At 36.2% G+C, this 12,544-nt stretch overlaps 1 protein-coding gene across 3 annotated transcripts in view; it reads right to left on the bottom strand.

Annotated features, from left to right (window-relative positions):
• Window positions 1-12,544, bottom strand: part of Ctnna2 (catenin alpha 2) — a 1,104,669-nt gene that overhangs the window by 852,009 nt on the left and 240,116 nt on the right. For all 3 annotated transcript variants that reach the window (XM_069989104.1, XM_069989103.1, XM_069989105.1), the window contains one exon: window positions 11,221-11,416. In XM_069989104.1, the coding sequence (XP_069845205.1) occupies window positions 11,221-11,416 (196 nt within the window). The remainder of the gene's footprint in view (window positions 1-11,220; window positions 11,417-12,544) is intronic.

Genomic DNA, 12,544 nt, shown 5'->3' with positions numbered 1-12,544 from the left:
CTATTGGCCATCCTTCTTTCCTCTTCAGAGAAGTTTCTCTTTAAGTCTTTAGCCCACTTATTTATTGGGCAGTTGTTTCTTTGGAACCAACCCAGATGCCCCTCAGTAGATGAATGGATCAAGAAAATGTGGTATATATACACAATGGAATTCGATGCCTCCATCAGAAAGAATGACATTGCCCCATTTGTTAGGAAATGGAAAGACTTGGAAAAAATTATATTAAGTGAAGTAAGCCAGGCCCTAAGAAACATAGGTCCCATGGTTTCCCTTATTTGCAATAACTAGTATATGTCTGAGTCAAGCAGAAAAGGTCAGATAAGTTGATGTTAGAGAAATGAACCCTAAGATATGTATTCAAATGTTTTTTTTTTCTTTCAGGCGATTGTTTCTAACACATTTATAAGATTATTTCTTTGTTGCTTTGTATGTTCCTCCCCCACAGTATAACCCCTGCTTTCACTATATTTGATGTCAGTATAATTTGTGGAGGGGAAGGGGAAAAACAAATCGTTTAAATTGGGATACAGGTGGATCCATTGAAACAATGAGATATACAAATCATTATATCAAAAACAAACTTCACAACTTTGGTGGGGGGGGAGGACTGGGTGGGGAGTCGGGGGAAGGATGGGAAGGGATGGGAAGGGTAAACAAAGGAGGAGGCTACAATGCTTGATAAGAAATGTACTCATTACCTTGCCCGTGTAATTGTAATCCCTCTGTACAGTATTTGCACAATAAAAAAGTTACTTGAAATCACCCTAATAACACATATGTGAGACTATATATAGATCATGAGCTTTTGCATGAGCAATGAGTGGTTTATTCTTCACTTTGATTTATGAATTGGCTATTATCAGAAGCTACCTCTCTTATCTGTACTTCTTCATCACTTTGCTTTATGTGATCTCCAATTAATGGTGGGTCAGGGCCATGTACATCTTAATGTATGCCTTAGAATGATCTATCTTGATGATTGTCTTAAGGGCTTCCATTGTCATCACTAAGGCAATGAGAATGAGCAATTCAAGAATGTCAATTTTCAACTGAAAGTAATCCACACAACTGCTCCATGGCTTACCAGGTGTGGAAAAGTGGGGAGGAGGTTTACAATACCTTATGAGTTATATGCACCAGAACTACAACTATATTATATCATCAAGTACATCTTGTTAATGAGCAAATATGAAGAACATCCTTTTATTCATTCAAAAGAAAGTTTTGGATGTACTTCAAATCTACAAAATTCCTCAATACAATATGTGAGCAATCTATTTGTGCCAGAAGCTATTTTTATACTAAGTTAAATTTTAAAAATATCTTAGGCAATTAAACTATAACAACAGTTTCATTCAAAGTTGGAAGGATAGTTATTCCAATAAATAAAAATTTTAAAAAGAATGAGAGAATCATGCAGATGACAGTATCCTAGAAAAACAATGAAACTTTTCCAAAAGTGGTCAAAGGTCAAATATCTTTGGTCCATTAACAAAAGTTCCATTTTTTGTGCAAAACTCTTAGATTATATCATCCAATCTGCTTTGGCACTTATCTGTTTTATACAACATTTTGAGCTGGGAACTGGTGGCTCATGCCTGTAATTTAGCTACTAAGGAGGCTGAGACCTGAAGATCACAGTTCAAAGCCAGCCCAGGCAGGAAAGTCCATGAGACTCTTATCTCCAATTAAGCACCAGAAAACCAGAAGTGGTGCTGTGGCTCAAGTGGTAGAGCACTAGCCTTGAGCTGAAGAGCTGAGGGACAGTGTCCAAGCCCAGAGTTCAAGTCCCAGGGCCAACAAAAGACAAAACAAAACATTTTGAGAACAATTCTTCTTCCTATTTGCTTTCTATAGAAAGAAATGTCCCTTTCCACTATTTCATATTTACAGACATTTGTCCTATTGTATTTCCTTCTCTTCGAACACATTCAATGCTTCTTATTCAGTCTGGAAAATAAAACTGTCATCAATTACATGTCTTCTTTCTTAATGCCCTTCTGTTATTATTTCATTTCTCCAATGCATGTATCAACTGTTCAGTATATGCAATGAATTATGTCAGGCTGAAGAAATGTAGGTGATAATATGTAATCCCTCAGAAGACTACTAGATAATGGCTTCCTGCCTATACCAGTTACTTCAACAGTTTATTGGTCTTCCTTTCACTAAACATTTCTTCTTTTAAACTACTGGTCTTCATAGCTGCCTGTAAATGCACCTCTAGCTATAATTAATTACACCTTGCTAGCAAATTGCATAGTGTCTCATTATTCATCTTCCACAGTCCACAGATTTGACATTACTACAACACTCTGCATGTAGATTGATAGGTGTCTCCTCAGTATTTCAGAATTCTGTGCCACCCTTGGGTCACATTTTGAGATATGTTTTTCCCTCTCTAACTTATTTCTCTTCCATTTTCTGATTCTAATTTGGCCTCTGTTCCCAAACTTCACCTATATCCCTCTACTTTTTTTTTATCTCATGGCACCTACTCAAAGAAAATTTTGCCTTTGGGAGATTCATTTATCAGCTTCAAAGACTTGCACATTTCTCTATTTTGCAATGTTCCATCCCTGTAGCATAACCATCTGCGATGCAGACTTTCTCATTCATCAATGTTTAAATTCTAACTATCCTCTCTCCTCTTCCCCTACTACCCTAATCATGCTGCCCATGGCCAAAAACAGAACAAATGTTCATTTATTCTTATCCATTCAATAAACTTGAAAAATCTTAATCTTGTTTGCAATGCCTATAACTTTTAGTGTACTGTTTCTTTTCACATTGTCATCACTCCAGTATGAGTCCTCACAGAACTGTATTTTGTTTTGTTTCCTCTGTTACTTCACCTGACAATCTGTATTCCTTTGTCTCCGATTCAGTCAGCTTTATGTGAAATCTTCTGAAGTATCAGTTAAATGGGGAACAATCAACTAATTAATTAGTTAACTTCTTTCCTCCATCCTCCCTTGTATTCTTTCCTCCCTTCCAATAGGTTGTTCTCAGCCGCATTGCCTAAATTTCTCTGACATTCTGTTCTGTCCCATTTTCTTGACACATTTGACTACAAAACTTCACATCAAATCAGACCATCTCTATGGTCCTCCGGTTGTGAATGCCATTTTTTTCTCTTTGCCTTTTACTTGAAATCCTGCTCCACTATTTTGTACACATTTTTAATGTATAGCTTAAACATCACTTCCTATTTGTTACTTCTATATGTATATTTCTTTCTTCATAACTCCTTACTTGACTGACCTATAGATATGACTGCCCAAATCTATTTATATGCTCTTTGAGTGTCTAGGGAACAAACATTAGGATTGGTAACATAGTTTTTGACATGGAATACAGCTATCCATAATATTTTAGTATTAACCATTAGCCTGTTTGCCCTATTTATGTTTTATATGGTGACTGGGGCATGAACTCAAGGATATACTTAGACTTTTTTTTACTCAGGGATATCTCTTTAACCACTTAAGCTGCACCTCTACTTCCAGATTTTTTCTAGTAGATTGGAGATAAGCAAGGTTAATAAATTTTCTGCTGTAGCTGCCGTGAATGTTAATCCTCAGATCTCAGCCTTTTTGTACACAGGATTACAGCAGTTAGTCACCAAGCGTCTGGCTATCTTCATTTGTATATATCTACATCCAAGCAAAAAGCAAGCCATGAACTTGGCATAATGACTGACTGTAGTCACTTGTGTCATGTAAACCACAAACTGACTACCCAGATACATGGACACCTAAATGGGGTTGATGCAAATGAGGAAGACAGGTTCACTTCTTCTCATGTAGTGTGCACACAACATGAAGTGAGGAATTCTAAACCTCAATGTCTGTGTCCTGCTCCCATAAATCTGCTTTAATTAATAGGTGATGGATGAGACCCAGATACCAGGATTATAAAGCTCCTTAAATAATTCTACTATTTACTGAATTTTGGGAATTCCTAAATTCAGGAAAGAGTTTTGAGTTCAGGAAGCTCTTGGTAGTAAATGCTAATACATGTAGCATCCATCCATCTCAAGCTTCTCTTAGCTCATGCTTCACTATAGGTGTGTCTGGACAACCCTTTTGTGCTTTGCTCATTTTCAAGAACCTGTGCTATATATGATTCACAGCCATAAACTGTACTCTCATAGTTTACTGGAAGAACTGAAAATGCCCAACAACACTAAACCATATGGAGTCATTCCTTTCTCTTTAGGAACTTCTCTAGCTACAGATTCACTGCTCCAGTATCCTTCTTGGGAGGGTCCAAAAATGGTTCATTATAGGAAGGAAAGATATTGCCAAAGGTAGAATAGATTATAAATAAATTGTAACATATATATATATATATATATATATATATATATATAACATATATATAAGTTTCCTTGAGACTTATGATCCCATTTGCTAAGATAGTCTGCTGGGATAATATGATGGCTGTATTTGAAAACCAAGAAACTGTGGTTCAGTGATTTAGCTTTAGTCACTCACTTAATTTGAATACAACAAGATTGAAATCTGGAATCTTGACTAAACTTCCAGGCTGTGCTTATTTTTTCCAAAACAGACTCTGTCTTACCAATGGCAATCACATGCCATGCACAGAGCATCATGAAAGACACATAACACATGCTAGAGTCCCATGATGGTTATATGCCATGTGCTAGTATTCCAAGATGATCACACATCATGAGCTAAAAGACCATGATGGTCACATGCCACACACTACCTGTCACACAGTAGTGCATCAGTACAGTCATATGACATGTACAAAAGCATCATAACTCACATGTCACACCTTAGAGCACTATGTCATTGCTTTAAGAGCAAAATATATTTTCATCTGTATTGGTGAAGTATAAACTTAGCAGGGAAGATAATATTCACTTTTTAAATTTTTTATATAAAATTCTATATGTACAGCTACATATCCTATTTCTACCCAAGTATAAAACATCAAAGTTAAACAAATTATATTAATTTTGAAATCACAAGTAATTTTTGCCACACAATTTTAATATATATGTTGCCACAGGCTTACTCAAAGTTTCTTTTTGCAGAATATAAGCAGAGAATATAAGAAATCTCCTATTAGATGATTGCAGAATAAAAATATAGTTATCACTCATTATCAGCATTCTCTAAAATCTACAGCCCAGGTCTAAAGTAAATCATTTTTTTGGTGATTAAAGACATTTAAAAAAGACTCATGTGAGATATAATTACAGTTAAATAATTTCACATATAGTCATGCTAGACTCAATAATTATAACAATGAAACTTGTGAAATCTTAAAAGAACAAAACTTAATTTATTAGTGCTAGAATACCCCTATATTAAAATGAAAAATAGATATATTACAATGCTTGATAAGAAATGTACTCATTATCTTGCCCATGTAGTTGTAACCCCTCTGTATGGTATTTTCACAATAAAAAAAAATCTGCATTAATCAGGTTGTAAAAAAAGTGGCAATGTTTTTGAACTTCTAGCTTTTAAAATATAAATAAGGCTAGGTGTAGCTCAACGTGAGAGTACTTTCCTAGAGTGTTCAAGAGTAAAGCACTAACTATGCAATAGTAAAACAAACAATACACTTAGTTTCCAAATGACATTTAGTTAAATAAATAAGCCAAGAATAGAACCAGAAACTTTTAAACAGGGTATTGTTCTAAATATTAATGTTTTCATAATTTGTAAATGCCACTTTCCATATTAAGAAACACACCTCTACAATAGGAAGAGATACACTGTGTTCTAAAATTTCCATTCTAAATTTTCCACTGCATTTTAAAATTTCCTTGTATTAATCTCGTTATTTTCACTCTACCTCCCTCTAAAAACTCTCCCTGCTTTCACAAGTGAAGAAAATGGGAAAATGGGAAAGCTGGGTAAAGCCAGATAGGAGAAGATTGCATGATCAAGAGCAGGCAGGGAAAGTGAGAAAGAGGCTATGGTCTCAGTGCTAGCAGCAGAGACAGAACTTAGTAGTGAGAACACAGGTATCTCTCACATGTGACAGAAATATGAAATGTAAGGAAGATAATCTGAATGTGAGAGAGATAGAGATTTTTAGATCCCTCCATCCAGTCCTCAGTGTGCTATTCTCCATACTTCCTTGAATTAGCCACTGCTTAGAAAAGACAGACACTGTAGATGAGCTGGCTACAGACCACACATAGCTGTTGTATCTGTAGCAATTAGTTGATAATTGGAAGAGAGGACGCTTAAAATATTCTCTAGGTAAACAACTGTTGTAAGCCATCCTCAGAGTCTTTGCAGACTTCTTACTTCAATATCACTAGAAAAGGCTTGTTGAGAATCAAATTAGTTATATTCTACCCATCAAACAATTCATATAAACTTCAAGCCACTAAAACGAATTTATCACCCTAAATCAATGAGGCTCAGAGACCAATGTTGACATTCTCCACTATAGCGATGGTGATGGTCCCTATCTTGACAGCGTGGATGCATGAACATTCTCTCTCTCTCTCTCTCTCTCTCTCTCTCTCTCTCTCTCTCTCTCTCTCTCTCTCTCTCTCTCTCTCTCTCTCTCTCTCTCTCTCTCTCTCACACACACACACACATCTGTAGAGAACTTGATGTGTGTGTGTGTGTGTATGTGTGTGTGTGTGTGTGTGTGTGTGTGCGTGCACACATGTGCCTGGGCACTAGCACTGGGGACTGAACTCAGGGCTGAGCACTGTCCCTTAGCTTTACTTTGTTTAATACAGGTGGTTGGATGGGCACTGGTAGCTCTCTTGTATCTAATTGTAGCTATTCAGGAAGCTGAGATCTGAGGATCATAGTTCAAAATAAGCCTGGACAAAAAAATATGTGAGACTCTTATTTCCAATCAACCACTGAAAAGCTGAAAGTAGAGCTGTGGTTCAAGTAGTAGTGCACTAGTCTTGAAAAAGTGCTCAGCAATAGTGCCCAGGCCCTTAATTCAAGACCCAGGACAGAAACAAAACTGGTAGTCTAGCAATTGAACCATAGCTCCACATTTGCTATTTGGCTGGTCAACTAGATAAGTGTCTCACAGATTTGACTGCCTTGGCTTCAAACTGCAATCCTTATGGCTCACCCTCCTGAACGCTGAATTACAGGCTTGAGTCACAGTCACCTGGGTAACATGGACATTTCTATATAATACTGTTATATGTGAGAAAACAACAGCAAAGTAACTATCCAGGTTATAAATACAGGATAAAAACCAAGTGTCCATTGGCCATTCAGAAGCAATACCCATTTTCAAATGCACTTAATATAAATGAAATTAACTTGGGGGAGAGGGGATAAGGAAGGCAAAGGCCATGGGAGCAGTATAGCTGATGTTGGTTTAGAAAGAAGGTTTGTATTCTAAATACCCATTATAAATACCCACTATAAAAATTTTTTAAACTGGGGGTGGGGTGGGGGTGGGAGAATGGGAAGGGATGGGAAGGGGAAACAAAGGAGGCAACAATACTTGATAAGAAATTTACTCATTACTTTGCCCATGTAATTGTAACCCCTCTATATGGTATTTTCACAATACAAAATACTGATAAAAATAACAATAAAAAGGATTTATAATAAAAAAAATTTAAAAAGAAACATAAAGTTAGGGCTTCCGTAAGACTGGATCTAGCCATCTACTTATATATTTATCAATTCATCATGCATTTATGAAATTTTGTAAGTGTTAGGTATTACAAATCAATGATCAGCAGAAGCGACATTGTCTGATTTATGCCTTCATTAATATATAATGTAGCAAGAAAGAAATTCATCTCACAAATGTTTCATTACTATGTGGACAGTGACAAAATACTCTGTGAAAAAAATTAAATGACAGAACTATCTAATTGTCAATGTTTCATTCCTATAATCCTAGCTACACAGGAGACTAGGATATGAGGATTGTGATTCAAAGCCAGCCTGGACAGACATATATGTGAGATTCTTATCTCTGATTAACCAGCAAAAATCCAAAAGTGGAAATGTGACTCAAGTGGTAAAGCCTTGACTTCAAGTGAAAAAGCTAAAGACAGATAAGAGGCCCTAAATTCCAGCCCCATGTCTGGCACAGACACAAAAAATATAACATGAGTATCAAGAAAAGTTTCCTTGAGAAACTGGTCTATGAGTTGGGATGACCCTTAAGTGTTTCAAATGGGAGCACACATGTAAAAACACAGGGGCAGGTAAAACATGGTATTTTGGAATAACAGACTGGACTTGGCCCATTAAACATCTACTTAGGAGATAAGATTTCTGGGACTTTTGATAGGTTTTACTTGAAAGAAGGGGAAGTAATAGGAATTGACAGCAAAATCCCCATCATTTGTAACTGGAATGATTTATATGATGTACATTGGCATATAAAATGGGGGAAACGTTCAAAAAGCTGGAGAATAGCTATCTGCTTTTATTCTTGCTTATTAGAATTTGCACCTAAAGCTGTTATATAGGAGTACATCAAAATTTAAATATTGTTTATCAGGGAACACAATCAAAAGAGGGAAATGGGAACATGGAACCTGGAGAAAATATTTTGTACAGCATTATGTAAAATGGTGTTAGCATCTGGAATGAATAAAGAACTCCTAAAACTCAATTACAATAACATCATCTGATAATGATATGGGAAAAGAGGTTGAGTAGATGTTTTCTAAAGAAAATATATAAATACCTAACAAGCCCTTAAGGAAATGAAACTTAAAATCACAATGCAGTATCTCCTCACATCCATTATTGTGGTTACTATTTGGGAAAAAGAAAGTAAAACAAAACAATTGTTCACAAGGGTGCAGACACTAGAGGTCTTATGTACTATTAATACAACTGTAAAATGGTGTAGCTACTACAGAAAATGACACGAGTGTTTTTGTTTTTGTTTTTGCTGATCATGGGGCCTGAATTCTGGGCATAGGTGCTGTCCTTCAGCTCTTCAGCTCAAGGTTAGCGCTCTACCACTTGAGCCACAGTGCCACTTCTGGCTTTTCCTGCTTATGTGGTGCTGAGGAATTGAACCCAGAGCCCCATGCATGCGAGGCAAGCACTCTGCCACTGAGCCACCTTCCCAGCCTGACATAAATGTTCTTAAAAAAATGAAAATTAATTCAATATCATCCAGTACTACCTCTATAGAAAACATGGAGTCAAACTGATGTTATAAATTCATGTGTATTATAATAACAATATCATTACAATAGACCCAAAGTGAAAGCAATTCAAAGGTCCATGTTTACAAGAATAAATGCACATACAAGGGAATATTATTCAGGCATAATAGGAAAGGAAATTATCACACATGCTATAATATGTATAGGCTTTGAAAAGATTACACTAAACTAAATAAGCCAGTCACAAAATAACTAATGCTGTAGGATCCTACTTACATGAAGTAAGAGGGCAAATGTTTTCAAACATCTTCATTCTGAGTAGGCAAATTCAGAATAAAAAATGATGGTTGCTTATGGTTTGGGGGAAGGGCAGGTGGAGACCTGAGTAAATAGTTTCAACTTTGCAAGAAGAAAAAATTCTGGAGATTGCCTTTTGAGAATGATGACGTAGTGTTGAACTGTAAGCTTAAAAAGAGTTAAGATGCTAATTTTATACTATGCATATTTTGGTATAAATAAAAACAAGATATTTTGATAATTAAACATGGGAGGAAAGGTTTGGATTGGAAAATAGGTTCAGGAATCAGAACAATGTTTTTCTCATGGTGTTTTATATTCCTCTTCCGCTCTGAAGTATGAGTTCAACATAGGAATCTGTTTTCATTTACGGAGATCAATTTAATATTCTGTAGTAAAAGCAGATATAGGAAATTTGTAACTGTAGCATTTGCAAGCTATATTATAGACAATACCAAAAATATACCTAGACCTCAAAAAATTAAATCCCCCAATAACAAATGTTCAAACAAACAAGCACCACATTAACAAGTGTGCTAAAGAATTAAAAAGTGTCTTTTCTAGAGAGGAAATAAGAATACCCAACAGACACATGAAGAAATGTTCAATATTTCTGGCCATAAATAAATGAAAATCAAAACCACATTGAGATTCCACCTCACCCCAGTTAGAATGGCCTTTATCAAGGAAAGGAATAATAACAGATGCTGGCAGGGATGTGGCCAAAAGGGAACATTATTACCACCCTGTTGGTGGGAATGTAAACTGGTTCAACCAATCTGGAAAGCAGTGTGGAGGTTCCTTAAAAAATTAAACATAGAATTCCCCTATAAACCAGCAATCTTACTCCTGGGCATTTATCCAAATTATCACAAACAAGGCCACACTAAAACTAACAGCACAGCTATGCAGCATTATTTACCTTAGCTAAGATATGGAACCAACCAGATGCTCCTCTATAGATGAATGGACCAAGAAGATATGATATAGATACACACAATGGCATTGTATTCTTCCATGAGAAGGAATGGTATTTCCCCATTCATAAGGAAATGGAAAGACTTGGAAAAAAGTCATAATACATGAAGTAAGCCAGATCCAAAGAAACATAGGCTCCATGGTTTCCCTCATTTGTAATAATTAGTATATGTCTAGGATACTCCTAGCAGAGGATCTCAAAAGCTTAATATCTATGCACACATGACCATATAAAATGTAGCTAATCAAAATGAACTCCAAAATCTGAAAATGAGAGGTTTAGTTTAGTTTAGTTTTTGTTTTTAATGTATTATGTTCCCCCCCACCTTTGGTTTATCCCCTATAGTCACACTTTTTTTTTTACTTTGGTATCCTATGTCTTGTACATATGCTTATCTGATTTGTGGAAGGGAAAAGATGTAACAAAATGGTGAGACAAAGGACACAGGGTGAACCAATGCAATAGCAATACTCACAAGACAATATGTTGGAAATGAACTTTACAACTTGGAGTTGGGGAAGTCGGGGGTGGGGGGAAGGGGAGGGAAAGAGGGAGAAAATGAGGAAAGAGTAAAAAGGTTCACCAAGAAATGTACTCATTACCTCACTTATGTAATTGTAATCCCTCTGTTCATCACCTTTACAATAATAATAATAAAATAAAGTAAATCTCTGTTAATGCAATCAATTCCCTTATTAGAAACTTCTAGCATAGATACAGTGAAAACAATGAGTCTATTAATCAAGTATCTATTAATGCTGAAGAAAAATCCATCAGTTGGTCCATAGTATCCATCCATCCCAATCTCTAGGATCCTGCCTACCTTGCTTGCGCACATCCTCCACCGCAGCTACCAACTCTTCTTTGAGATCTTGACTCTCCTTCGCAATCTGCTCACCCTTTTCTAGGAAGTTCTGTGTGGCTTGCTCCACAGACGCAGCCAGAACATGGGCTTTCTTTGACCTCCCTTTCTTTTTACCAGATGGGCCTTTGTTGCTTGTGTTGACGAGCGTTGTCACCTTAATTATAAAAGGAAGAAAAAAAAAACAACTTTCAGACTACTCTGTAAAACTGCCTGGAATAATCTACTATGTTATCATTTCTATCAAATGAATATCAGATAGTCTTCATCATGTCCCCTTCAACAATCCTGTAGAATTATATGGAGTTGCATATACATAAACAACTATTATTTGTGCCTCAGGGAAAAGGCTTGTTACTAAAGTAGAAAGAGCAGTCTTGTCTGTATCCCAAAGATTCCAGTTGACTTCAAATGGTAATTTCACAGATTGATAAATACAGTTCTCATCTCTTGAATGAGTGAGAAAATCAAAGCAAACTGTTTGGTTATTGTTGGAAATATTTGGGAATATTGGGGTGTCACCTGAGAATAAGGGCACTTAAAAGGAACTCAGCAAGTAAACTATGAAGTAAATTCAAAGTTTATGTCTACATAAGGGCAAGTTAGTGACAAGAGGCCAAGTTAGCAAGAGGGTTGGGAAGGTGGTCCTCCCCGACTTTATCTCTAAAAGATACTGATGTTTGTTTTGATTGGTTAGAAGGTAAATTCACAATCTATTTATCAATGCATTCATTACCCATCAATCTCTCTCTCTATCCTTTGTTTGAGGGTCTATCTCTCCACTTATCTCTTGAAGTAGTTGTACAAAGAAGTTACCATTCAACAAATCAGTTTATGAGTATATTCATCTTGACTGATGCCACCTCTTTCATCATTCCCCTCTTCCATCCCAACTCAACTCCTCCCTACTTTTTTCTTAATTTCTTAGGATATATATTGTATATCATGATGGCATCCTCCCTTTTCCCTCTTCTCCCCTTCTCTCTTTTTTCATCTACCCTTCTTTTTTAGATCGTTTCACACACATATCTTTCAAGTGCCAATTTCCTGTTATTCATTTTGTTGGACTGCAAGTTAGTTTTTCAGGTTGACAATCTTGTACAATTGGCTAGATTGAAAGGAGTTAAAAGGTTATCTGAGCAAGCAACCAAAGGCAGGACACCTAGTCAAATGGTCATAAATAAAAGAGTTCTTCTACTGCTGGATCTCTACCCCTTGAGCCACAGCTCCAGCCCCTACAAAAACAATTCTTAGAACAGGATGTGGCTTCACTAAAATGGCTTCT

The sequence above is a fragment of the Dipodomys merriami genome, unplaced genomic scaffold (assembly GCF_024711535.1).
Source record: "Dipodomys merriami isolate MVZ:Mamm:240054 unplaced genomic scaffold, mDipMer1.0.p SCAF_37, whole genome shotgun sequence".
Classification (NCBI taxonomy): Eukaryota; Metazoa; Chordata; class Mammalia; order Rodentia; family Heteromyidae; genus Dipodomys; species Dipodomys merriami.
Note: the sequence above shows the minus strand (reverse complement) of the source record. Positions and strands in the feature narration are given on the sequence as shown.